A 26,593-nucleotide genomic window follows, 5' to 3' on the forward strand; every position below is an offset into this window, starting at 1 on the left:
TTTGGTCGTCGTGTTTATCGGTAGGATGTGCTTTTCACGGGGGAGATGGAATGGGAAAGGCAGCACAAAGGGGAATAGCGCCAAATGTATGATAAGACAAATGCAGGAAGTCCTACGAAGGAGTACTTCCCCTCGGCACTTACACTAAAAAAAAAAAAAAAAAATCGCGTGAAGGGCCAAGGAATGCAAAATAGTTTACGTTATAATGAATGACCTTCTCAAGATACAATTTGGTGCGGAACGAGTCAGCATGTGCACGTGTATGTAAACATATATCCACGCGCGAAGCTTTTTACAAAAAAAAACAGTTGGACAGAAACAAAGCGCGCTAAAATCTGCGGAGACCTTTTTTTTTAAAAAAAGAAAAAACAAGGTAAGTACAACATGGATGGTATGTTACAAAAAAAAAAAAAAACAGCACAGCACACTGCAGTGTGAAAAACTTTTCCTGTCAAACAAATTTACACACCTTTAGCCCTCAAAATCTATACCTCGAAAGAAAAGTAGCAAACTCATATTAGCATCACAAAGGGGTACAAATTAAACGTTTTTCTAAAAAAAGGTCCAGGAAATTGAATTATGTTGCATATTCCTACTGACATGTAAAAGCGTTATATAATTATAAGGGCAGTTATTTTCTCTTCAAAAACTCCTCACATGCACCATTTTTTTAAAAGGACGCAACTAATTCGCACACACGATGGATCATTTTTACAAAAATTGTATGAACAGGCAAGGTAAATTTGGCATTTAAAAAAAAAAAAAAAAAAAATCGCTGTGCACACATAGGTAGCTTTTAGAACGTGGCTATTTTTTTTTTTTTTTTTTTTTTTCTTCACCCACACTGCTAATGGCACATTTTGAAATGTAGAAATATGGGCTTATACTGTGGAAGATGCATAACTGAACAAATCTACACATTTTTAATATACATTATTATTCCTCTTAAGTGCGAAAAAGCTGCATATGCTGGTGTGGCTTTTTTTTTTTTTTTTGAACTTATGGTCTTATTTTACATTGGCTGGTGGCTACTTTTAAGCACATGCATCGTTCAGGTGTTTTTTCCAAAATCTGCGTACTCGTGCAAAAAGGTGTGTACATGTAAAAAGGGAATGGATGATATCATTTTTGTGTCCCAATTTCTACTGAAATGGCCAAGGGGGGAACCCCAATTTATGCTTTAATTTCCATAAATTGTTCTCTTTTTTTTGCAAATGAGAGGTATGCACGGATAGTGGTTAAGTAGCCTTTCCAAATATTTTGAAAACGCTGGAAAATGCACTTCCTACGCAGCGCTCTCAATTTTAAGGGATACTTTTTTTGAAAAAAGTAGAGCGGTTAAAACGTCTGCGCACAAAGCAACTTCGTATCGCTAGGAAGTGCACCCGTTTCGATTCCTACAAAGTTTGCTTCTTCACCATATTGCGGCATCTCCGCGTAGCTATTTTTGCATGCTCAAAAGTGGCGTTAAAATTGTGTAGAAGGGCGAGCTCATCACAGATAAGTGCGGCGCGCAAGGCACTTCACGCGGAATGTACCTTTAGCGATCACTTAAACTGCCGACCTGGGGCATTTACTTTGAGCGCTCCAAACGGTTAAGAATAAAAAAAAAAAATTAAATTAAATTAAAGTGAAACGCTACAAAGGATTGTCATAGGAGTACACCCGTTCCATATTTTCCAAAAATTTTATGAAGAGGTCCTTAAAAAAGATATCGCTAGACGCGCTTCGCACCAAATGTGTACACAAATGTAGTGTGCATGTGAGGCGCTCAACAGGAGCTAGGAGAACAATTTGCACCCTTCCAACGTTCTCTTATAAAATGTCATTTTTTTTTCTCTTTCTCTTTTTCCACCCTTTGGTGGATCCTCCTGTGTCGAACTCTTCGTGGGGTCATTTCCCTAAAATATTTTCTCATCGTTCCTTTGCTATCCGTAGAAAGACAAATTGTTTTCAGCTCAACATCGGTGTGTAATGTACATGGTCATTTTCCCGTTATTTCAAATTTCCCGTTGCGACATTTAATGCAAGCATTTTTTTGTGAGGCGCGAGGCAGGAAAATATATGCGAAGGAGTTCGTCAAAAAAAAAAAATAAAATAAGTTCATATTATGCCGTACGTGTAGGTGTAGAGGATCACATGTTAGGAAAATTACCGATCCATGTCATGGAAACGTTTGTGATTCGCATGCGTACGCGAATTCTATTTTAATGTTCCATATTATGTGTAATTCATTTCGGTACATGTTCCTACTTTATTTTTTCCATTGAGAAATGCTTCTCCAATTTTTCCCCTTTTTTTTTGTTAACCTTTCTGCTTTAATTTTGTTAAATAAAATGTTCACATTTTTACACTCTGATTTGGTGAGAAATCATCGAATGTAGGGAAGCCACTTTGGCACACATTTCCACCAAACGAGTCATATGTGATGATAGGGTATATACCCTAGTAGAATCCTCTGTGGAGAGAGTCCTAAGGGAACTAAGGAGGATTGCGGTTCTTCCGTCACAAGCCAATCAGTTCGCTGATTTGTGTGGCGTTACCCATGTCAGGTGCCCCCTCTCCTTCATATTTACGTGCATGCACTTAATGTTTACATAGGCGGGAACACAGCAGCATATCTACACACACATGTGTGTACGTATCCGCACGTACCGATTACCCAAACTGCCTACCCCTACCGCCGAACAGCCGATGCTCCCTCTCCACGCAGAGCACATGCCTGCTGTGTCAGAAGCGCACATTCACCCCTTGGGTTTTACTTAAAAAAAAAGTCCACTTTCTTAACCCACGCAGAGATGTCCTCTTTATATTATTAAATGTGTAATAATAAAAAGGGACACGAAGGAACTGCGCAAAATGGGTTCTGTGTTAAATTTACGTGTGTACAGAAATGCATTAATTTAATTCTTTTTATTTTTTTTTTTTAAATAAGTTATGATTTATCCTTCCCCTTATTGTAGTATACAAAAAAAAAAAAGGAAAAAAGGGGGGGAACGAAATTCACATACGTGAGTATACAATCCATGTAGAAGTCTTTGCAGATGCGCTATCTCGTAACGCAGACGTTGGATGAGTTTTCCTTTCGTTTCCAAGTACACACATTAAACGCTTTGCTCTGCATTTTTTTTGTTACGTTTTTTTGCTTAGAATTGTTCACCCAGCGGAATTTCTCATTCTTTATGCCGCTTTTTCGATAGCCAATTTTTTTCTCCCTTTTTTTATTGTATCTTTTTTTCCGCGAACCTGTCAGGAGATATACATGTTCGCTGTTTACACCTGCGGGGGTCCCCTTTTTTTGGGAAGTTAAAGATAGCCTGCCACATTTCTTTTATTTCACTTTTCCAATTTTTTACTCATATGTTGCATCTCCGTTTGGGTGTACCGAAACAGATGGGAGTGCTTTCCCCACGAGGTTCCCCTACGAATACAGCAAATATACCTGGTGGTTGTTGTTTGTGCATGCAATTTTGTAACCTTAAAAAAAAGGAACACAGACAATACGTGCATGCATACATGCGTACATACGTGCATAAGTATATAATAATAAAACTGTTCCAACGGGGTGGAGCTAATTTTGTGCAGGCAAGAGTACCTACGTTGATGTAGAGGGAAAGTGCATACACGTAAAAAGCAACCGTCCTTTTGGGGTCGTTAAAAAAATAATATGTAAATATATATATATGTACATGTATGTATTTTTTTTCCCCCTCCCTCTTGAGAGAAAAGGGACGAACAGGACGAGTCACACGTAAAAGGGAACCTTACCCTTTACATGCGTGTGCATGTGTGCCTGGGGGAGTTCGTACTGGGTGCACGTATCCAGCCGCACGTGTCCAGCTGCACGTTTTGCGCATTTTGTGACTGACCAAGGAGGAAAAAGCGGGGTGAAGAAGACCAGTGCTCACCTTGGTTACTCCGTTCCCATTTTCTCTACTCCTCGCAAGTGAGCCTTGTTGAAAAAATGTCCTCAAATGGCATCAGCAACGGGTGCATTAAAAACGGCCAATCAAATTGCAGCGTGAATGTCCTCCATAGTAAATGTTCGCCCTCAAGTGGTAAGCATGACGAAGGAGGCAACTGCAACTTTGAGGATGGACGAAGAACACATGGAGTAGACAACTTACGCAATAACATCACACCGGGTGGGTCCCTGAACGGGGAAATAATTGCACAGAAGGGTGAATACAACTCGAGCAACCATAAGAATGAGCTTGTTCATTCTCAAAAATTACAGGAAAATAATTTTATTAATATGAAGCAGGAAAATGCAAAGCAAAACGGAAAGTTAAATTGGGGATACCCGTTCAAATGGAACAAAAAACAGAATGATCCATGTGCAGAAAAATCAGGGGGCGTCTTTTCCAAAATGGCAAATGAATACAATTCAAATGAAAGTAAAATGAAAAACGGTAATGGCAATGTTTCACCAGGTAACACAGATCGGTTTAATTCCACTGATGAGGAAATTTGCCTGAACGGGTCAGGCGAAATGGACAAAAAAAAAAAAAAAAAATTGAGCATATCTAATCTTTTAAACAGTAATGCCCAAAATTGGAGCGACGTAGTGAATGGCATAGAATGTAGAAGTTTGCTGCCAAATGGCGTGGAGGGCAGCCACCCAGATGAAGCAAAAAAATCGCAAGGCGTGGAAAAGATTTTCTCATTCATCGATAACAAACATAGCGGAAAAATAACGCCCACTGGAAGTGGCGAAATTGATGTGTCCATCGGAAGATCTCACAAGAAGGAACTTCCACAAGGGGGAAGGCAAGCGAACAGACAGGAAACAGCTATTCCGTTTTTCACATCCTCCATTCGAAAGACTGAGTGGAAAAGCGACAAGTACACAGACCATCTAAATGGCCACTCCTCCCTTGTCAGTCACACACAAAATGACGGACAGCACCCATTTTACATGGGAAATGGCAAAAATTGCGCCTTGAAAAAAAGGCATGAAAATATATTGCTGAGCGACAGGGAGGAGGTGATATATGTGAACAATCCAAATGGTGGTGACTTATGGGGGGAAAGGAAAAGAGGTGAGGAGTTCCAGGACGAGGCGGGGAAAATAGCAGGAAGTTGCGAACGAAGCAGCACAGGCGATGACGAAGACGAGGTGGTCATCAATACACCCAACGTGGACAGTGGAAAAATTAATTTCTTTCGTCCAAATGGCTGGAACGGTCTGATGAGTAAACGCGCAAGGGGGAAAAACAGCTCACCCACAAACTGCCCAGATGCTTATACAAACGGAAATCTGACACATAGCGAAAGAGGCTACTCACTCAGCAACCATAAGACACACCAAAGTTTTACGAACCACGTAAAAACACACGTTCACGATAAGGCCACTATTTACGACATGAAGGAAGAACAAACATTTGGTGATTCGAATGGCAGAAAAGAAAGTAACCTCACCGGGAAGGAAAGTCTCCCCATTTATGTGAACCCATTTAACGCACCAAAGCATGTTACCAAAGATGCACCTGAATTGGGAAGAAACCACGTAGAACAAAATGGTTTCCTCCCACGAAACAACGATGTTGAAAAGACGACGAAGAAGGATATGACAAGAAAGGACAACACGGCTGAATGTTTATCGAGTGTGCATACCAAATGGGGCACCTCTGAGGGAACCTTTATAGCCAATGAGGAAGACGTAATTGTGAAATTAGAAGAAAGCAAAAAAGACGGGATGAAAAAAGATCCACATGACTGCATTACGAACCTTTCGTACACCCAAAGTGGAAGTCGAAAAAATGGGTGCATATTAAACCATTCCTTTGCAAAGGAAAAGTTCGATTGTATTAGCCTCTTGAATGGAACCAAACGAGATGATTCTGTACCCGCTATAGAAGGAATGGATATGTTGGACGATGAGAGCCAGACACATATTTTGGGAGGCATAAATTGGTTGCGATGCCCGCATGAGGGGAAGGAAGACCCTCTTCGTGCTTCCAAAAACGGTAGCAGATTTAACCATATGAATGGAACTTCCCATGGGGGGGATGACAACTCCATGTTTCACTCCACATCCGAAGGAGCATCTGAAACAAACGGGAAGTCAACTCTAAAAAGTTTCCCTCCCCCCTCTTATCAAAGGGGTCCCCCTCTACACGCAAAGAAAGAGCAATATCAAAATGGTGAAGTCAGCAAGGAGAAAACACCCGCGGAAGATAAGGCCATTTTTAATTACCACGCCGAGTGGATGAACCGTTTAGAGAAAGGCAAGGAAAAATTGAGCAACGGGGAATTGTACAACATGGGAAGCCTTTACAAAGAGGACGCACTGACGAATAGGAATGGCTACCTAGAGCACAGCCAGCACAGTAATTACCCACTTTTTCACCCCCCCGAAAAAATGTACCCATCAGCAGTTACACCTAACGTGGGCAGAGAGGGGAAGTTGCCCCACTTGGGGAAGGAAGAAAACTCGCACACACACACTGACAGGAGATGGCCTAAGGAAGTCATGAAAAACGGGGACATTACAGGAAAAAAGAAAAAACAAATTTTTGGATACACCCAAATGGTGAATCCTTTGCAGATGGAGCAGACGAACAAGCAGAGCTATGCCCATCATGGTGTGAGTTCAATAACTGACCCTTTAAGTTGCAGTCGAGTGGCCCCCAAATGGCAATGTAGAAAGACAATAAGAACAAACAGCATGTGTAATCAAATGGGTGCAGAAGAAATGACCGACAAAGAAAATAAGAAACCTCCCCAGAACAACTCTCCTTTTCTTCCGAATGGAAATGGGCCACATTTGCAGAGCACTGTTGATGCAAAGGAAGAGTACACTTATGGAAACATTTCAAAATGGGAAGAGGCCAACCTAAACCAAATAGACAACCTATCCAAGTGGATTTCCGAGACGAATAACCTCAAAGGAGGGCTCAATTTTGGAAACGTCTACTCCATGCACGGGAGTGAGCAAAACTTGAAAATGGGCGAAGAAATTTTAAATGGAAAAATGGATAACCAGCTAGCCAATGGGGTACACCCAAATGGTCATACGAACAACTTCGTTCTGGGAAGCTATTCTTACAGGATCCCCCACAGGAGTGAATTTTCCGATCATACTCCTTTCAGCGGAGTTTTACTTGGGGTGACCCCTTCGATTTGCAGGAGAGGCACTGACCAGGTGAGGACTGGCAGCCTCTTCACCGTGGGAGATGACTATTTGAGCAGCGGTCCCAATGGAAGCGGCTCCGACGACGTGAGGAAAATGTGCTGGTCATCCTACAACCAAGATGGACGAAATAGTCACACGGTGAATAGCAACGAAAGTCCTAATCTACTGGGAGGAAATAATCCTCCGAACGGCGCACCCTCCATAGGGAGTAACGATCAGGGAAGAGACATCCATAGTGGTGAAAATGTAAACTACCTGTACAGTTCAGGCGAAAAAGGAGATAGTATCCCCAAATCGGAAATTAAGGGTGGACTCAGTTTGTACGATGATCTGGCTGACGTGCGTGAAAATGTAAGCAAAGACACGGGTGTCAATCTTGATGGTGATACCGTCATACATGGATATGCAGACAGACACAAGTATGATTACTTACATGGGGAGAAAGACCTCCTCGGAGGAATGTTAGAACGGCAGGACGATGCCACCTTCGACCCGAACAACGACTACAGGTGGAAGTTGTGCCATGTAAGATACCCAGAACACATCAATTTCAAGAAGGCCTTTTTCTTTACCTTCCAAAATGAGATATACATTTATGGGGCACGCAAAAATAACTTCATCATTCCGGATCTGCTATTTCGGATGAGGGATGATGAAGTCGAATCTGTGCAAACTAGGGGGACCGCTCCCAAGCTGTATGTTAAGGTTTACTTTGCCGTGGAGGAGGGGGACATTCGCAGCAGGATTGGTGAACCGCGCAAGAGCTTCTACATCTGGGGGGCCAACGAAAAGAGGGAACTGGACCTCTATACTCTGTACAGACTAGACTTGTGCCGCCTGGAGTGGCAAGAGATAAGAATCACCTACAACAGAAATCTGAACCTGTGCAGGGAAGACTTTTCCCTCATCCTGGTTAAGGACTGCTTATACATGTATGGAGGGGTTGTGTATAACGATGGGGAGTGGACCTGCTGTGACGAATTATGGGTGTGTGACACGGGCAAGAGGAAGTGGGAAATGATAACTGTGAAAGGAGGCATCCATCAGGAGGACACTACTCAGGAGAAGGGAAACTTATTTTTCAGCCTTCCCTCAACCAACATGGTTAAACATTTTACGAATACGGATAAATCATCTTCAAAAGGTAGCCTACTTGAACAGCGGAAGAGGAATGAAAGTGACAAAAGTAGGAATGCACAGGGGGAAGTAAGTCCCAGCAAGTCCACTGCCAAACCTTATGAGGAAAAACAACCCAGCAGAAGAGCAGGCCACCTTTGCGTTGTTCACAAAAACAGAATGTACATCCACGGTGGAACTAATTTGACTGAAGAAAAATCAGATTTCTACTTTTTCGATTTTTCAAAAAATAAATGGTTCGAGGTTGTGCCAAGTGGGGATATCGTCCCGTCAGGTAGGTATGGCCATTCCGGCGTTGTGATAAAAAGCAAACTGTACATCTATGGTGGGTTCACAAAGAAGCTCAATGGCAATTCCATCAACAATGATATATTCGAGTATGACTTTGTGAAGAACACATGGAGGCAGATCTTCACCATTGGAGATTTAATTTATCTGAAAAGTTGTCTTAATGGAAAGGAGGAACAGGATTACCTCAAATTTGTGAGGTTGCTTGTGATGAGAAGGTACTACAAGAGTGCTACCATAAGTGGTTTTTCAGAAGTGGGTGGAACTGATAAAGCGCTCAGTGCTGTCCCTCCTGGGGACTGGATCGAAAAGGGGAGAGAAGAAAGGCTACCAAATGGGAAGACAAAAAATGCTGCTAAGTCTGCACTTCTTCAGGAAGACCCACATACAAAGCTACATGCAAATTTCCTACACATCGAAGGAACCACCCATACTACCGAAGCCATCATCCCGCAAAACATTTTCCGAAACAAGTGCCTCTACTTTAATGGATCTCTGTACCTCCTTGGGGGATGCGGGCTGGACAATCATTTCGAAAGAAGGGAAGAGAACAACTTTTTCCTCCACTATGATAGTGTCTTTAAAATGAAAATCGGCCAGTCGTATGCTCGCTGCATTGCACATTATTTGTCCCACCTGGATACATTTCTTTGGGATCTCATAGGGAAGGAAGAAATGGCGCTACAGGAGTGGGTGCAGCGGGAAGACAACGCAAAGGAGGACACTACTACTGCTTGTCTGCACACTACGCAAAACGACTTTGATCATTTGTGGACCCAACTGAATGGGGGAAAAGAGATTTTCATGACATCAGGAGACGCACGTCCGAAGGATGCACAGTTTGCTATTGAAAAAATTGACCATATGTTGAGAAAAATTTCTACGGGTTTTCCGTCGGGGGGAGACATGAGGGAGGACACATCAACAGAAGCAAAGGCGCTACCCTCAGCAGTGACCAACTGTTCGGATAAGTCAAGCGAAACAGTCACCTTGGGGGACTCCTTTTCGCTCTGCCAAGGGGAAAAAATGTTCCAACTGCTTACCTGGCTGATCAACCTATATCACAGTGATGTCTGCGCAGATGAAATGGTCACTGATAGTGTACGGGGGAAGTGTGGTTTGTCGAACCTTTTGCTGGAAAGGGGGCCTGCTGTGGGGCAGGAATCGGACGTGAGCACTTTTAACACGCGCGGCGAGGTAGAAAGCCGCCCAGGGGAGAAGAAACAGGAGGAACCGCGTCCCGGTGACGACCCGAAGGAGGACACACACAGGGTGAAACCCACCCCCACAGCAGACGGTACTAAAGAAGAGGATCTGAACGGAGTGTGTTTGCGAGGAAGCAACTTGCCATCTGATCAATTTGAAAAAAGGGACAGCAGTAGATGTAGTGCACCCGTTCAGGAAGCATCGAAAGTTGATTCTCTGGAGGAGTGTCCCTGTGGAGAGCTCCCCATAGCCAGGCGCGATGAGCACTATAACAACCACCACAACAAGGATGGTGAGAAGGAGGGAAGAAGAAAAGTTAAACCAAGTAATGATTACCTAGAGGTGCATAAAGAAGACGTAGGGTCTGTCCCCCCTGAGGGAAATCACAATCCGAATGACCAACATGTGTGTGATAAGGACGATCTGCGTTTTGGAGGTGGCAAAAGGGATAACCATTTAGAGGAGCAGAAAGAACTTATCACTTTAGGGGAAGGAGAATTCTCCAAGCTCCTTGGTGGGAATACTTATCTCATCCCAGATTACCCCAACAGCAATCACATATATCTGAACATGGAAAAGTCCATCATCTACAATTACCTACAACAATTTAACGACCTCACAGATGACAGCTATTCCATAAAAATGAAAATCAGGAGAAACGAAATTTACAAGTTAATTTACACGTACACAAAAAGTGTCGAAATTCAGAACCGTGTGTGCTTTAAGATGCTAGAACGGTTGGAAGGTCAGGCTAGGCAGCTACTAGCTGAAAGGGAACATCTTACGGATGGTGGAAATGATGAAAATAGTTTTGATGCAGCTAAGGGGGAACAATCTAAGAAGAATCACCACCCCCCCTTCAGCGAAGACAACTTTGAGTCCCTACAAAACGAACACGGACATTTGAAAAAAAAAATGAAATACTTTTGCGACATGGCAAATATATATTCCATAAAAATTAACAAGCTAATTTTGTACAACAAAATTCTAGAGCAGAAATACGAATACGTGATGAACTGCTTGCTCAAGTTAAAGTCTGTTTTGTTTAGGGAGGTCGTTGCTGGGGATACGTCAAAACATTTGTCCGACCATTTTGCGGAGCACCTCGGCGAACAGTACGCTAACCACTTGGGGAAATTCTTCGCGGAAGATACCTTTTTTGTACATGAGCAGAATGCCAATTTGTCCACCTGCGATTATGGGGAACGCGCATTTTTTTCTCCTTTTGAGCGCCGGAGAAACTGGACTCCAAATAGTGACCCAACAAAATAGCTCATTTAGAAAAAGGAAGTATGCACCCTTAAAATAGAACTAAAAACAGAAACATTTAAAAAGGGTTTAGTTAATTAAAAATTACAAAAAAAAGAAAAAAAAAAAAAAAAAGAGAAAGAAATCATTATGTTAAAATAAAAAAATTTATGAAGGTAAAGAAACCTATAACAAAAAAAAATTTAATGAATATATTGGATGTTCAATAAGGAAGTTGCTAACAAATAAGAATGAAATAAAAGAATTTTTCCATTTATATTGATTACACATGAACATGCAATCAATTTAATACAAAACAAAACAAAAAAAAAAAAAAAAAAAAAAATTTTTACTACACCCTAAACGCGGAATCTAAACTTGGAACCTGTTCCTTAGCAACATTAACCATGAACACGGAATCTGAACGTGGAAGATCTTCCTTAGGAACAAACTATATCTCCCTAAACCTGGAATCTGAACCTTGAACCAGTTCCTTCGGAACATCAACCATAGAAACTTGTTCCTCAGGAACATATTCTTCTTTTATGAATTCGCTTCCAATAAATTCTTGAACCAAAATTTCAAAAAAGTTTTCCTTCGTCGAATGGAGGTCCTCTTTTTGACATTCGTCTAAGACTTCTAAATGAATATCAATAATCATGCGTCGACCTAGACCACGATGACCAGGAACTCGTTCTTTTGGCTTCTTCGTTTTTGTTGGAACAGATCTGGGTTGTCTGCGTTTTTTTACTAAGGTATATTCATGGGGACAATCTTGGTGGTCCCCATGATCAGGGAGTTGTTCTTCCAAAGTTGCTGGACCACGTACTTGATGTGCTCTTTTGTAACGTTTTCTTCGCTTACCGAGGAAAAAATACTAAAAAAAGAATAAAAGAAAAAGTAATTTTTAGGGTGCGGAAATGTTGTTCCTAAGAACAGAACAATCAGTATAAAATAAGTGCGAAGTGTTCATCTAAGGTGAAAAAATGGGGGCTAAAAGGTGTGTTCATTTTCCTTCCTCTTCTTTTTTTTTTTTTTTTTTTTTCTTTCTTTTTCCTTGCTTTTCCTCCTTTCCTTTTTTTTGTATGCAAACATTAGATGCATATCCCTCCCTAAACAGCTCAACAACTGGCTACACTGTTGTCCTTACTCCCTGAAACAGCTAAAGAACAGGTCATATTGTTCTTCATATACCCTGAAACAGATAAACACCAGGCCATATTGTTGTCCTCACATCCTAAAATAGCTAAAGTGTGAAAACTTTAACCTTATTTGCGACATCCTACACACCCCTAAATGCGAAATCCTATACCTTAAGTGTGAAATACAACCCAACCCCCCACTGATTCATTCACATTGATTTTTATTTTTTCTTTCATTTTCCTTTTTTTTTTTCTTTCTTCCTTTCCTTCCTTCCCCTTTCTTTCTTTTTTTTCGTGCTTTTTTTTTCTTTTCTTTTTTCTTTTTTCTTTTTTCTTTTTTTTTTTTTTTTAAGTTTTTTTTTCTTTTACCCTCGAAAGGAGATAGGTCATGGCAGAAATACCGATGAAGACAGGAATTGTAGGAAGGTACGAAGTAAGGAATCCGAAAGGGTGGATCATCTTTTCCTTCCTTACGTTCCTTACTACTTCGTTAGGTTTTAGTGGACTAGGTGAACTTGGCCCGGCCGGCCGCACAGGTGGAACTTTCTGATCATGCTGTATGTGTCCTGTTGCTGGATTAGATGCCATGGCGGAATGATCAGCGCCCCCCTGTTTAGGCACTTGGTCTGCGTCATCCCCGGAATCCTCTGATTTCGTAGCAGCAGGGGTAGTCTTCCTAGGCATGTAGGCTCCGCCGAATACTTCGAATGAACTATCATCGTCAATATCGAAGAAAACAGAGCCAGGTGGGTCTATAATACTATCAATGTGATTGTAATTCTGGCCTGGAATTTGGAGTGTCGATTCCTCCTTCCTCTTAGGGCTCTGTGGGTTCGGTAGTGATAGGCCATTCGTCTGGGGAGTCTTTATAGTTCCTGTATCTGAAAAATAAAATGGGGAAAAATGGTTCCAGTATAATCATGAGTTATTGTACTTAAAATGCTGAGTGCTCCCCTGTTGTGCATAACTATCAGGAGTGTTCTTCCTCCTTGGTTATGATTACCTGGATCTTGAGGAGCAGGAGCGGCATCAGGGGCAGTTCCTGGAGATGAAAAATAAGTAATGAAGAGTTCGATTAGGTACGATAATAAACTGTATCATCTAGAACGTTGCCTGCATCACCCCTGAATTATTCTTACCTGGATCCGATGAAGTGGAAATGGCCGGAGCAACTGCTTTATCCTTTTTAACAGGACCTATACCATCTACAGTGGGACCTGCAATTACGGGTGTGGAGATGAGGTTTATGCTAACGTCAGCTGCCTTACCACCTGGTAAAACGAAAGTACCCCGACTGAATTGATCATCATCGTCGAACTTGCCGCAACCAGTACCAACACATTTCACACCACCTATACTATTATTATCATCATCGTCCAGAGGTGGACCCTTGAAATTGTTAATACCCTGTGGAATCCTACCTGTTGAAGTTACATCATCTTCTTTTCTATAAGTGCTTTCAGTTGCCTTAATATTCGGTTCCGACGGTTCTTGCTTAGCTTTCGGTTGTGTACTCTGCTTACATAAAGTATCTATAGTATACAGAGTTGTCTTTATGTCTTTATGCCCTTCAAGTTTCATTTTTACTTCGTCCGACAGTTTCTTCCCTCCCACTTGACAATTTTTATAGTCCTCCTTCTTGCAAAGATCACAATCACCATTCTTCTTATCAGCACACCAAGTGCTCTTATTTTGTGCTCCCAGCTCGAAAGCCTTTTTTATGCCTTCCTCTATGGAACAGAAAGGTTGTACCTGCTCTTCCAGCTTCCTTACGAATTCATTTAACATTACGCAGGCCATAGTTTGTTTAAATTTCCGATAATTCTTCGCTTGACTGTCCGTTTTCTGGTTGTCCGTCTGAATGCTATATATATGGTGGAATGCTCTAGTTACGTATTTGCATGCTTCTTTGTTCGCTGCGAGCGTGGCGTCATCTTGCACTGCAATATTATTGCATTCCTTGTCAGCATCCACATTCACTGTAGGTATTTTCTCAATAAGTTGTGTCCAGGCATTTGGAATGTCTGTCCAACTGTCCTTCTAAAAAAGTAAGGAAAAAAAAGGGGGGGAAAGTGTAAATATAAATAGTGTTTATGGAAAAACTTTTCTGCTCCTTTCTGTGGAAGTATATATTCCACCACTGTAATTCTAAAAAATTAGACAGCAATGTCCAATATGAATCCTTTCCAAACCTCCCAAAACTTTTTGCGCTTCCCTTGCGCTTTGTGCTCTTCCTCTTCCCTTCTGTCCCTGGTCCACTGTGATATTACACATTGGACGCGATCACATAAGGAGTTCTCATTTATAGTATTTATATCAGTTAGTGTTTTTTGTATGTTGGTACCGTTCGTCCCACTGAACAGTTCTTTCACTTTGTTTTTTGCATTGTATGTGTTGCTGTCTTTTCCAACTGTGCAATTTAAGTTAGGTTTCCTTTCACACTTTATACAATCACCACCCGTACCCTTCATTTTTTCCGCACACCAATTGTCTTTCTGTTTATTTCCCTTCTCAAATGCTTGATTTATTGTTTTCTCATCGACCTTACAGGGGGATTTAACATGCTCTCCCAATTCATCTGCATAAGCATTTAGAACTAAGCATAACATAGTTTGCTTAAATAATCGGTTATCTTCAGGGTTTTTTTCCTGCTTCACGTCGTCTTCCGTAATACCGTAAATGTACTGTAACCCCGAAGTAATATATTGGCATGCTCTTATTTCTGGGGCAGTGACTATTTTACTAGTTTGCTCTGAATCAGTACAGGAACTTTTCATACTTGCGTACTTTGTAGATATTTCACCAAACATTTCTGTGACCTCCTTGCTAATGCCATTCTTAATTGCGTCCTACTCATATAGAAGAACAGAAGAACATATATGTACATATTCTCCTCCATGTATGTATATAAATTCTACAGACAGTACATTATAAATTAATGTTCATAAAGAGTACTAATTCTTATACAACAATAGACTACAATGTAGTAGATTATTGTTCCCTTACCCAATTTATGTTGGTCCCCTGTTGCCCCTTATTCTGGTGCCATTTTTCTGATACACATTTTACACGATCACATAAGTCTCCTTTCTCCTTACAGTTTTCACCTATAAAAAGCACGCACAGTGAAGGAATGAATAGTAGGGAAGTAGATTCCTTCCTTCTTCTACATTTCACTTTTACTTTTTTTTTCCTTCCTTTTCCATTCTTCTTCTCTTTCTTTGTTTCCTTCCTTTTTTTTCTTTTCCTTCCTCCTTTTTTTCTTTTTTTTTTTTTTTTTTTGTTCCTTCCTTCCTCTTCCCCCTTTTTCTTCTTCCTTCCTTTTAAGGGTGTGGAAAAAAAAAAAAAGGGGGGGAAAGGAAGCAAGGAAAGAAAAAAAAAAAAAAAAAAAAGAAAGGACAGTGGTTGGGGTGTTGAGTTAATGTTAGTGTGGGTGATGATATTGTGTACACCCTTCCTCCTTTTTTTTTTTCCTCATTTTTTTTTCTTCCTTTTTCCTTTTCCTCATTTTTTTTTCTTCCCTTTTTCTTTTTTTTTCTTTTTTTTTTCTACTTTTCGTTTTTGTATGCACACTTTATGTTTATACCCCTCCCTAAGCAGCTGAACAACAGGCCACATCGTAGTTCTTATACCCTGAAAGAGCTAAATAGCATGTCACATGGTTGCCTTTACACACTAAATGCTAAATCCTACACATACACACCCTAAAATGTGAAATTCTACACACAAACCCCTAAAATGCGAAATCTAACACACACCCTAAAACCTTAAACTTAAGTGTGAAATCCTACACGCACACCCCTAAAATGCAAAATCTTACACATGCACACCCTAAAATGCGAAATATTACACAAAAACACCCTAAAATGTGAAATCCTACATACACACACCCTAAAATGCGAAATCCTACACTCCTTTACTCATTCACGTATTCATTCACGCCTTTCTTTTTTTTTTTTTTCTTTTTTCTTTCTTTTAATGTTATGTTCTACTTACCTTTCTCTACAGATGGTGAAGGTGGTGCTGGATTAGACGGTGGTTGTGGATCCTTCAGTGCGTCTGGTATGACTTCGTTAATGGCTTCGCCCAAAATCTGTGACATTGCATTTTCCTCCTCCTTCAATATGTTCCCAACTTTTCCAACAGTACTTTGCAATTCCTTCATTTCTTCCATATTGTTGATTACTCCGTTATCTGCCCTCCCATCAGGGCGAGGATGCACTGTACCTGCTAGCACATTAGCTACATACTGCCTCTTACTTTCTTCACACCACCCTTTACTGTTCAGTGTACCTAACCCTTCCTTAATAACACTCCTCTGTAATAAGCTGTGCAGTTCGTACACCATATCTATGTTTTCTCCCCTACGCAAATTGGTGAATTTCCTATATTCACATTTCACATAATTCTCTTCCTTCTCCCACTCTGTGCTTAAGTTATCCATAGCCTCAAAAACGTAGTCTATAACTTCTTTCGGTGCACACTGCGCTTTCATCTGTAGCATCCATACTTTTAATAAGTCGCATGGGGGTATATGTTTTTCCTTACAAGCAGGATCCTTACTCTTCGGTTCATGTTGGTTACTTTTATTAGTCACCATCATTAAATTCTTCAACATGATTCTACAGAAATCCTTATATTTATCTGCATCATATCCCTTTTCTAAATAACTGCTGTCACATACAGATGCCCAGATATTGAACTTATTCCAATCATACTTCCCAGGCTTATACTTCTCATCATCCCTTGTTGGTTGATTAAAGAATCTTGTGAACCATTCACCAATAGTGACTGTAAAGAAGGATGCACATTAATATATGTGCAAATTATATATATGTACCATTCATATGATTCCTACATTCTTATTTTATATAAAAAGGAAAAACATAAAAATACTGATGTCCATAATGGCCATCTACATTTAAGGAGAAAAATTGATTGTTTACGTTCTTCTTCGTCATCGGCAAATATTCCTTGTTGGTTTTTATAACATGGATCCTTCTCTTTTAGACTTTTCCTCTTCTCTTTTACCTTTTGCGCTATTCTTTTTACATTCTCCTTTAAGGAAGTATTACTGGGACGCCTTAATTCCTCCAATACTTTCTTATCTGGTAATCCAAGTAACATTGTAACACTTTCTTCTTCTTTTTGCTTCTGTTCCTCTTTATTACTGTGATGCTGCTCTAACTTACAATAGACTTTACCACTCTGATCTACTAAACCTATTTTCCTATCACCCCCCCTTTTAACTACCTGTGCCCACTTCTTAACCTCATTCCCCAGAATTTTCTGTCCTATAGTTAAACTCCCCGCGTCGACTTCTGTACACTTCTCATATTTCCCATCGAGGTGGTATGCGCTAAGCGTTCCTTTCATCAGTTCCATTATGTAATTTGCAATTTCCCCGAATTTGCAGTGGTCCCCATAGAGTTCCAGCATAGTTAATGTTCCTACTAAACATCTAAGGTAGGCCTCTATGTCAGTCAATTTCTCAACAACCGGTTCTTCTGTCTTCTTCCCTTGTTCTCTTCCCCTGATTCCATTCATAAAATATTTTACTAGTACCATACCTTTACATAATTCTTTTTTATAAGGCGTACTGACTTCATCATGCCACCCAGGAATGCTGCCACAAAGGTGCATTATTTCCTCCGGTTCCTGTGCCTGCAACCTTTTAATTAATTCATCAAATATTTTCTTGAAATCAGCCCACACTTTATCCTACAAGGAAAAAATTACCACAAAGAACACATATATATATGTGTGTGTATATACATTATTTTCCTGGGTTTACCTAACACACTGTGTGCTCCTCCGCCCGTTTTATTACCATACTATTCTAATACTACTATACTACTTTTTCCTCACATTTAAAATTCCTTACCCCAAATTGGTCCACTTTGTCCATACCGTGCTTTCTTATCCATTTTGTCAATAATTTGGAGATGAAATGGAATTGCTGTGTGGTCATTTTTTTTGGTTCCGGTGCTGCTGCTGCTACATTTGGATGTTGTTGTGGATGTGTGGCCGATACAAGACTCTTTTGCTGTTTTGGACATGTTTTTTTCGGGAACTTCTTATTTATTAAATCCATAATTCCCCTACTTTTGCTTATATCATCGCGAATATGTTGTAGCATACTGATTTTAGTTAATATTACCATAGGTTCCAATTGTTTGTACTCACATTCCTTGCATTCCCCCCCCGGATTAAGTAGCTCGCACAAGTATTCCATTGCATCATATGCACTTTTCATAATATTCCCTGCTTCACAATTTACATTCATGTACTCATGTAACCATGAATTTATTATTGTACAGTATATGTGTTTTTTCATTTTTATATTAATTCTTTCCTTCTTGTTTGTTCCTGTTCCCAATTTCCATATTTTCAACAAATTTTTTAAAATGAATTCACATACCCTTAATTCTTGTTCTGTTAATTTCGTCTTTCCATTATTCATTTGTGCGCATCCTGTTTGAGCCATATCATTACCATCTTTATCATTCATTTCTTTAAGGAACTCACTAATCCAAGTCCTTAATTCTATAAATAATTGTGTCTATAATTTAGAATAATATAGTCATATATATCCCCCCTGTGTAGTATATGCTCCCTATGCACACAGGATAATGGCATCATCTGATACAGGCACGCATTTACACTTTACATATAGCTTAAACTATATTATCTTACCTCCTTGGCGTCCTCGCTTTGTCCTTTATATCCATTTTCCTGCAACCATTCCTTCTTTAACGGGCCAAAAACCTTATCTTGATCTTGACCTTTCGTGGAAGACATTTTTTTTACCACATTATTCAAAAACTTGGTCACTTATGAAATAAGAACAATATTTCATCAGGTACTATGTGCACAACACATTTTACACCCCTTCTTCCTTCATTCCTCTTTTCTACATTATTTCGTTCTTTTTTTTTTCTTCCTTAATTTTTTTTTCATTCTTTCACTTTTTCACTCTTTTTCTTCTCATTTTTGCTTTGTTTTTTTTCTCTTCATTCTATTTCTTTTCCTATTTTCCTTCATATTAATTTTATTGTTCCTTCTTTTAGTTCTTTTTTTTTTTTTTTTTTTTATATTCCTTACTTTGTATTTTCCCGTTTTTTTAAACTCTTCTCCTAATATTTTCCCCTCCTTCCTTCTTTCTTTTAAGAAAAAACAACCCCCTATTACTCCCTTATAGACTGCACTTCCCTAAAAAAAGAAAGCAGGAATGAAGAAATTACCCTCCTTCCTTTTTTCTTTTTATATTTCTTTTTCCTCCAAAAAAAAAGAAAAAACTTTCCTCTTCTATGCACAACATATACTACATCCTTCTAAAAAAGAAGGGGAAGGAGTTACCCACCTTTCTTTCTTTTTATTTAACCTTTTTTTTTTTTTTTTTTTTTTTTATTAAAACTTTTCTTTCTTTTTCTTTTTTTCTTTTTTGCTTTCTTCCTTTTTGCTTTTCATTTTACTTTTTAGGAAATTGTGGGAACTGTATATAAGGAAGGGAAAGAACGAAATTAGAAAGCAAGGGAAGTTGCTTTCCTTTCTTCTTCCCCCTCTTTTTTTTTTTTTGAAATAAGGAGGAAATGGGAGGAAGGCCATGCAGGAAAATTTTTTTTTCTTTTTTTTTGTAGAAAAATACTCTGTATAAGAAAAGAAAGGTTATTATTCTTAAAGAGAAAAGTGAAAATTTTGAAAAAGGAAAAAGAGAAAAGTCAGTAATTCCTTCTTCCTCCCTTTTTAGAAAAATACATTGTATATAGGAAAGAGGAAGGAAGGGGAAGGAGAAGGGGAAGTTTGTTTCCCTCTCTTCCTCACTTCTCCTTTCTTCTCTCTTCTTCTTCTTTTTTTTTAAATAAGAAGAATGTATGGTGTATGTAAGGAAAGGAAAAAGAGGAGGAAGTATAAAATGGTAGGGTAGGTTCCTCCCTTCTTTTATTTTTAAATAAATCCAAAAAATGTATACAGTTTTCTTTTTTATCCCAGTTCTTCTTATTCCACCTGTACTAACTATAAATATTCTAAGAGAAATGTTCATTCTTGTAGTAATATTAAAAGGAAGTTATCATAAAAGAAAAAATAAAATAAATGCACAGTTTGTTGAGGAGCTCCGGTTAAGCAAAACACACGCATAAGTAATGCATACGAGGGGATATGTCCAATCGGAGTATAAAATAAAGGTACAGTCCACTGCGATCGGGTGAATGGGTAGGATTATGCAAGCGAGGAGCTCCCAACGGATGTTAGGCTCTGACTACGGCGTTGTAAAAAAAGGGGAATGAGCCTTGGGGAGCATTTTCCAAAAACATTACAGTTCAGTGGTATGATGTGGTATTCCCCAGGAGGGCGGCTTGTGGGTTGTGTTATCTAACTATGAGGAGTTTCTTCAAATGGGTGACTTTTACAAAGGGAGATTAGATGCTACTTGCGATAGGGCTGACCATATCACTTTGTTTACCCCCTCCCCTTTGCATGATCTCATTTATGTTATACTCCTTTCTCGATCATTTTTGACGTCGAGTAGGCCATCGTACTATCGTGCAACCACAGCATGGGGACTTTGTGGCGCCGCCTCTGGTCCTCATGGTTTAAAAAATCCTCCAAGTTGTGCTGCAAAGGGGGAGTGGTGGATGGGAGATTAGTAAAAAAAGGAGGAATTCCTTATAATTCAGTTATCCTGCTTCATATTTTTCCTCACTTTGGGGATAATTTTGCACAAAGTGCTGAACCGCCCCCTCTCAGACACCGTCAATTTGTAACCTTTCCGATCATCTCCAAATCGCTCTGCAGAAGGTACAGGGAAAGGAAAAAATTCAGCTCCTCCTTTTTCTGTTTCGAAAGGGGGTAAAGTGTGCACGTGTGGGTGTACATATATATGGATAAGTGTGTATATGCACATGGGCGAGACATCACTTGGGGGATATGCAACCCATACGTGCCACTTCTCTCAGCATTCTGTTTGTTACCAGCTGTGCGAAGCGGGAACTGCACTTGGGTGTTATTTCCTGTGGCATTAAGGGGAGGGTGAAAGGGGAGCAAGTCACCATGTGGGAAACTGCACCGAGGAATACGTTCCATGTGGAGGTCGTGTCCTCCCCCGCCAAGCTTGCCGTTGCGGTCACCCGCACTCTTTGTGGTTGTCAACTCGTTTACCCAAATTGCAAAGTTCAAGGGGCCTCTGTCCCCGCATGCCCATTTGCTCATCCTGTTTTGACTGCCTAAATTTTTATAGCTCTGAGTCTTGGAAAGCCTTTTCCTGATTGCCTTTTCTTTGTATTCGTAGCAAAAGTTGTCGCTGTTCACGCTGCAGGAGAGAGGCAAATGGTAGGCAAAATGGTGAGCATAAGGATGGAAGGAAGGCTAGGGTGGAAAAAAAAAAAGGGGAAGGACGATCTTGCAGAATGGGTGTATTTCTTATGTACTCATTTTCCCCTTCGAACAGAATAAACTGCCCAGCTTCCGACTGTTCCTCCATGTCTCCTTTGGAAGTTTTAATTGTTTTGAGTTAAAGAGAAGTTGCGAGGAATTATAAGACTCATTCCACATTTTCCTTGACCTGCGTTTGCTATCGCGTTCATTTGGGATTAACTGTCCACAACGTTGTGTCTTCATTTGGTTATATTTCACCTCAACGGTTGTTAAAAAAAAAAAATTATTTTTATTTTCCAGCTAGCCAAAATGATGGCACACACAAAAAAAAAAAAAAAAAATAGCGAAGAATCAAATAAATTAGCAAAATATGGAAACAAATACATAAATACTCAAATGTACGAGCAGCCAACAGGACGAACGAACAAAGCTTAATTCGCATGTGGAGGGCGGGGAACAAATCTGCCGTAAAATCATGCCACACGGGGGGCCTCCCCCATTAACATGAAGCGACATGCACACTCCAGCAAATGGGCACATAAAAAATACAAACCGGTACAAACTGGCACAAAATGGCAAATGCTCCTTGGGTTATCCCTTTAATAGCTTTATGGCAGCTCTGAGCAGTACACAACGTGAAAGAAGGTGGAAGATGCCTCCCCATGAACGGAAAAAAGGAATGAAGCAAAAGCGTTAATTTTAAAAAATTCATCACCCATTTTGTGTTTGCCCAGTTTTGCGCTGTGGCAAACATGACGCACACTTTCACATCCTACCGCTCGCATTTTATCAATATGAGGAGCGACTCAGAATATGTCGGGCGTGTCCGTGAAGAGTCCCTTCTCCTTCGCGACCCAGTACTCATTGTTGAAGAGGTACATATCCCTGTCCTTATAAATGGGGTCCTTATGCTTGTAAAACCATTTCGGCTTGTAGGAGTCTTTCCCCACGTATTTTTTCGAGTTCATTCTTTGTTTGTTTTCAAGTCTCTGTTTTTCACTCATGGCAATTTCAATATTTCCATTTTCGTAACTCCTCTGATCGGGCCTGAATCTGCTGTCCGTGCAGGCAATAGCCGCCCCCTTGGATGGATCATATTCGGGAGTTATTTCGTTCAATTCCACGGTCATATTGTTAAACCCGTAGTATAATTCACTGTGTTTCAGCCGTTTGGAGGCCCTCCACACACACACTCCGTTTAGGAGATCTACATTGTTCTCATAAAACTGCCAGTCAACGTTTCCAATAAAATCATTCAAAGCATTTCTGTTAAAGTGGCTAGTATTTTCGGACCCATCAGCATTGAAAAAGTACGAATCGTATTCCTGTTTTTTTAGATGCTTCACATAAGCTACGTTAATTTCTTGTGACCATTTTCCGTATATATAGAAAATTATATTTTTGTAACGATCACATACGACAGCTCTTACCTTGTGGATTTCGTTGTCAAACCATCCCTTGCGAATGTAACGGACGATGGAGAAATCCCCATTGTTGTGATTTCTTATGAGTACGTTTCCATGCAGCTCGACCCACAACTTCCCAAAAATGATGTTGTGGATTATCATGTTGGCTCTTTGATATGTGTAATGCTCGTGTGCGTACTCGGGGGTGTCTGCGCCTGGCAAGGGGGCACTGTTCTGTGGATCTCCTCTATTCGGATTGGCCCCATCTTCGGCGAAGTGTGCACTGTGCGTACCACTTCCCTGCCTGTTTCCCCTGGTGGAGGCGCACGTCCGCACTTCACATTCGTCCAGGTTGGCATCCTCCGTGGAAACAAAAAAACGATTCCTACCCAAACGTGTACATTTCTTCGTGTACCTTCCTCCTCCCCTTGGAGAATTCCCCCCCTTCTGGTACCTAAGGATGAGGTGACTGGACCCTGGAATAGTGACTTCGACTGACTTTCCCAAAATTTGTACATTCACACTTATGCTGGCAAAATTTCTCATGTACTCATTGTGGCAGTGGTATGCTGTGATAGGGGGGTGGTGGACTACCTGCTCCGACACGAAGAAGAATTTCCTGTGCGTCAGCTCGTACGTTTCGCCTAACAAGGGATTGAATGGCTTAAACGTTCGACCGATGACGGAAGCGTAGGGAGATATGGTAAAGGCCGTCACGTAGGCAAGCCTACTAGTACTTTCAATTTCTTTAGAAGCGCGCTGGAGTAGATACACGTATTGGAAATCTTCTGCCAGTCTTTGCAAAAATGAGAAGGGTTCATTCAGATAAATGGGCATCCCTATGCGGGAGAGATCCTTCCCGATGCAGTCCTTCAGCAGGGACCACATGCTAATTTTTATGTCTGTTCGCGGACTTGGCAGTTTAGTCCTCCTCTTAATTTTGTTGTCTGTGTATATATCAATTTGGTTAAAATTTAGGGACTTTATATTTCCTTCCGTGCACAGTTGGATTAAGTGCAAGTCGTTTTCGTCTGTGTCGTCCGTTTCGTTGGTGTGGCTCTCCACAGGGGCGACATTCCCTTCCGTGTGTGCATCCTCCTGGCAGTGTTCCCATGTCGTTACACTCGTCTTTGTTTCATTTGTATGGAGCATTGATGGACGGATGGATGACCCTTCCGGTGGTGGCGCTTCTTCTTCTTCCTTCTCCTCCTCCGATTTGTTCCCCTCTTCCGGTGATCCTCCAAGAGGAAGACGTTTTTCGGAAGTTCCCCCAGAGTTGGCATCCCTCCGCTGCCCCCCTTCGTTGGAAAGCGGGTCACCAGATGGAGCAACATTGGAGGGATCATTTTCCTCCTCACAAAATGACTCATCATCGCAGTCGAAAAACATGTCCTCATTTTCTTCCTCCTCACTCTCCTGATCATTCACGTACAAGTTAAATTTCTCGAAGTGATTTCTTACCTTATCTTGTAAATCACTAAAGCTTTTTTTGTCCTGTGATTTCTCCAAGAAATAATTTTGCTTGGCCAGTAATTTCAAAGATTTGTTCATGCATTTCAACTGGACGTTTTCCTCTTTCAGGAGCATCTCCGTGCAGCTGATGTATTTTTCAATGACGGCATCCATGCAGTCGATTGAGTTGGACAGCTGGTAGAGCACAGGCCCCACTGTATCACAGTTTACGTTGCAGTTGGACTCCGATTTGATCTTCCTCAGAATGGAGTTCGCTTCACTAAGTTGTGAATTTTTTACCAAATCTCTCGTAATTTCCTTTAACGACACGATATTTTCCATAAGACAGAGAGTTGGACTTTTGTCTTCGAAATCGGTGCAGCTGATGAACACATCGTCTAGGTTGATGTTTTTCATTCCCTGCGTTTTTACCGTTCCTTCTGTGCTGTCCAGTATGACACAGGATGAAGTTTTGTCCAGCTTGCCCGTCTGTTCTGTCTTTCCATTTGGTGAGTTCACCCCTTGTCCGTCCTGATCGGTGTGGTTTTTCACACTTTTTTTCTCCTCCCCAACCGAGCTGATTGTCCGACTCTTACATAAGTCATTAGTGTTGTTTATGATTTTCCATATGAACTCCGAGTTGGTGGATACATTAAAATTGTTGACGTCTATGTACCCCTTCTTGTTATGCCTCCCGTGTAGGTAACTCAGTTGTGCCTTCTTAAACGATATGTACCACTTGTGTTTGTCTTCTGGAAAGTCTGCCTTCAAGTAGAGGACGCCCTGCTCAGTGGTATCAATTTCAAAGTGCAGTGGGTCATCAGGGCAAACTTTTATTTTGCAATGCGATAAACCAAAGGTCTCCTTCGTTGGCGAAAATTTATCTATGGAGTATCTTAGTATTCCATTCTCCAACACGAAGTATCTTGGTCTGTAACTTCCTATGATGTTTGTCCATTTGTTTAACCACCCTTCGTGAATTATTCTCTTGTCTCTGCTATACCTGTGGGCGTGGCCTCCCCCCTCATTTTGCGTGCCGCTGCTGTGGCTGCCTCGGGATTCTTCTGTGGTGGTGCTCGCCAGGGAGTTCTTCTTCTCGCTGAACAATTTCAGGTTCAAATATTTCCCGCCCAGCATGGTGTTGTGGATGAGCTGTACGGGTGTTCGGTCCGTTTGGCTTGCCGTTTCACCCCTCCCCCCCCTCGGACCCCTTTCCCTCACACGTTGTCAGGGGCACTCACGCGCATCACTCGAGAGGGGATGCGTACAGCCAGCCGATTAGCGGGTCCCAACTGGAACAACTATATTTCGGGCAAATAGAAAAAATCATGTGCCTCCTTTTTGCTTCCATCGAATGGGCAAAAGGCCCCTCATCGAGTTGTCCGTAAGGGAACTATGACTTGTGTGTCCACGACAGTTTCCCCTTTCGGTGTGTTCGTGGCGTACGCAACGTTGCCAATGCCTCTAACCAGTTGTCCAATGAATGGGAGTAATTAACGAAGTGCCTGCGGGGTACAAAAAGGAAGCCGCGCGGACAGCGTGCACATGAAAAGGCGTTAAAAAAAAAACGGAGAAACAAAATGGGATGCCAAAATGGGGCAGTGTAACACCTACGCCGTTCCTTTTTTTCAATCTGTTTTGGAGCACATCGGGAAAAGAAATATGAACAGACGAGAGGAGCAAAATCAGCGGGCGAAATGAGGGGCAGTGCAAAAAAGTGGCTAGGAAATATTGCTCACGTATTTGCAATATATACGCGAGGGGGGGAAAAAATAAAATAAAAATAAAAAAACCCAAACAAACATAAACACACAGAGGAACGAATGAGTAGAAAAAACAATCACGAAAGGAACAACCTTCTTTTTTGATAATACTTTTAAAATGCGAACATGGAAGCGATTCTTTTGAAGGCCCACAAGTGTAACTTCAAGGAAATTGGCCCACGCGTCTGGAAAAATTACACCAGGCCAGGCGATGCAGAGTGAAGCAAAACATACAGGGAAGAACTCGAATGGAAGCGGTGGGACGCAGTTTGCTCATTGTTCAAAAAGGGAAAAAAAAAAATTACTTTGCTTGTCTTTGCATGGTGTGACTCGGTTTTCCCAACCATCGAATCCATCTTACGCTTAATGGACCATCGGTGGGTCTTCTTAACCCCCGCTATCGGAAAGCGTAACCCTTATTGCAACGACTTAAAAATG

General features: G+C 40.9%; 4 protein-coding genes across 4 annotated transcripts; 1 reads left to right on the forward strand and 3 right to left on the reverse strand.

The window, feature by feature from the left end:
* Positions 1-3,964: 3,964 nt before the first annotated feature.
* On the forward strand, positions 3,965-11,041 carry PCOAH_00026520 (Uncharacterized protein; the record flags this gene model as incomplete). Its single annotated transcript, XM_020059457.1, has 1 exon — positions 3,965-11,041. One exon carries the CDS (start codon positions 3,965-3,967, stop codon positions 11,039-11,041), a length of 7,077 nt encoding a protein of 2,358 aa, XP_019914839.1.
* A 427-nt stretch (positions 11,042-11,468) lies between these two features.
* Positions 11,469-18,960, reverse strand: PCOAH_00026530 (SICA antigen; the record flags this gene model as incomplete). Its single annotated transcript, XM_020059458.1, has 10 exons — positions 11,469-11,894; positions 12,634-13,040; positions 13,163-13,201; positions 13,299-14,199; positions 14,352-15,008; positions 15,166-15,266; positions 16,156-16,950; positions 17,106-17,880; positions 18,044-18,721; positions 18,856-18,960. The coding sequence occupies 10 exons, from the start codon at positions 18,958-18,960 to the stop codon at positions 11,469-11,471; spliced, it is 4,884 nt and encodes a 1,627-aa protein (XP_019915182.1).
* Positions 18,961-20,652: 1,692 nt separating this feature from the next.
* PCOAH_00026540 (Uncharacterized protein) lies at positions 20,653-21,640 on the reverse strand (the record flags this gene model as incomplete). Its single annotated transcript, XM_020059459.1, has 5 exons — positions 20,653-20,775; positions 20,926-20,949; positions 21,132-21,170; positions 21,319-21,469; positions 21,588-21,640. The coding sequence occupies 5 exons, from the start codon at positions 21,638-21,640 to the stop codon at positions 20,653-20,655; spliced, it is 390 nt and encodes a 129-aa protein (XP_019915167.1).
* A 700-nt stretch (positions 21,641-22,340) lies between these two features.
* Positions 22,341-25,529, reverse strand: PCOAH_00026550 (Uncharacterized protein; the record flags this gene model as incomplete). The annotated part of the gene is made up of 1 exon (XM_020059460.1): positions 22,341-25,529. The coding sequence occupies one exon, from the start codon at positions 25,527-25,529 to the stop codon at positions 22,341-22,343; it is 3,189 nt and encodes a 1,062-aa protein (XP_019915025.1).
* Between the last annotated feature and the right edge of the window lie 1,064 nt (positions 25,530-26,593).

The sequence above is a fragment of the Plasmodium coatneyi genome, chromosome 9 (genome assembly GCF_001680005.1).
Source record: "Plasmodium coatneyi strain Hackeri chromosome 9, complete sequence".
Taxonomy (NCBI): domain Eukaryota; phylum Apicomplexa; class Aconoidasida; order Haemosporida; family Plasmodiidae; genus Plasmodium; species Plasmodium coatneyi.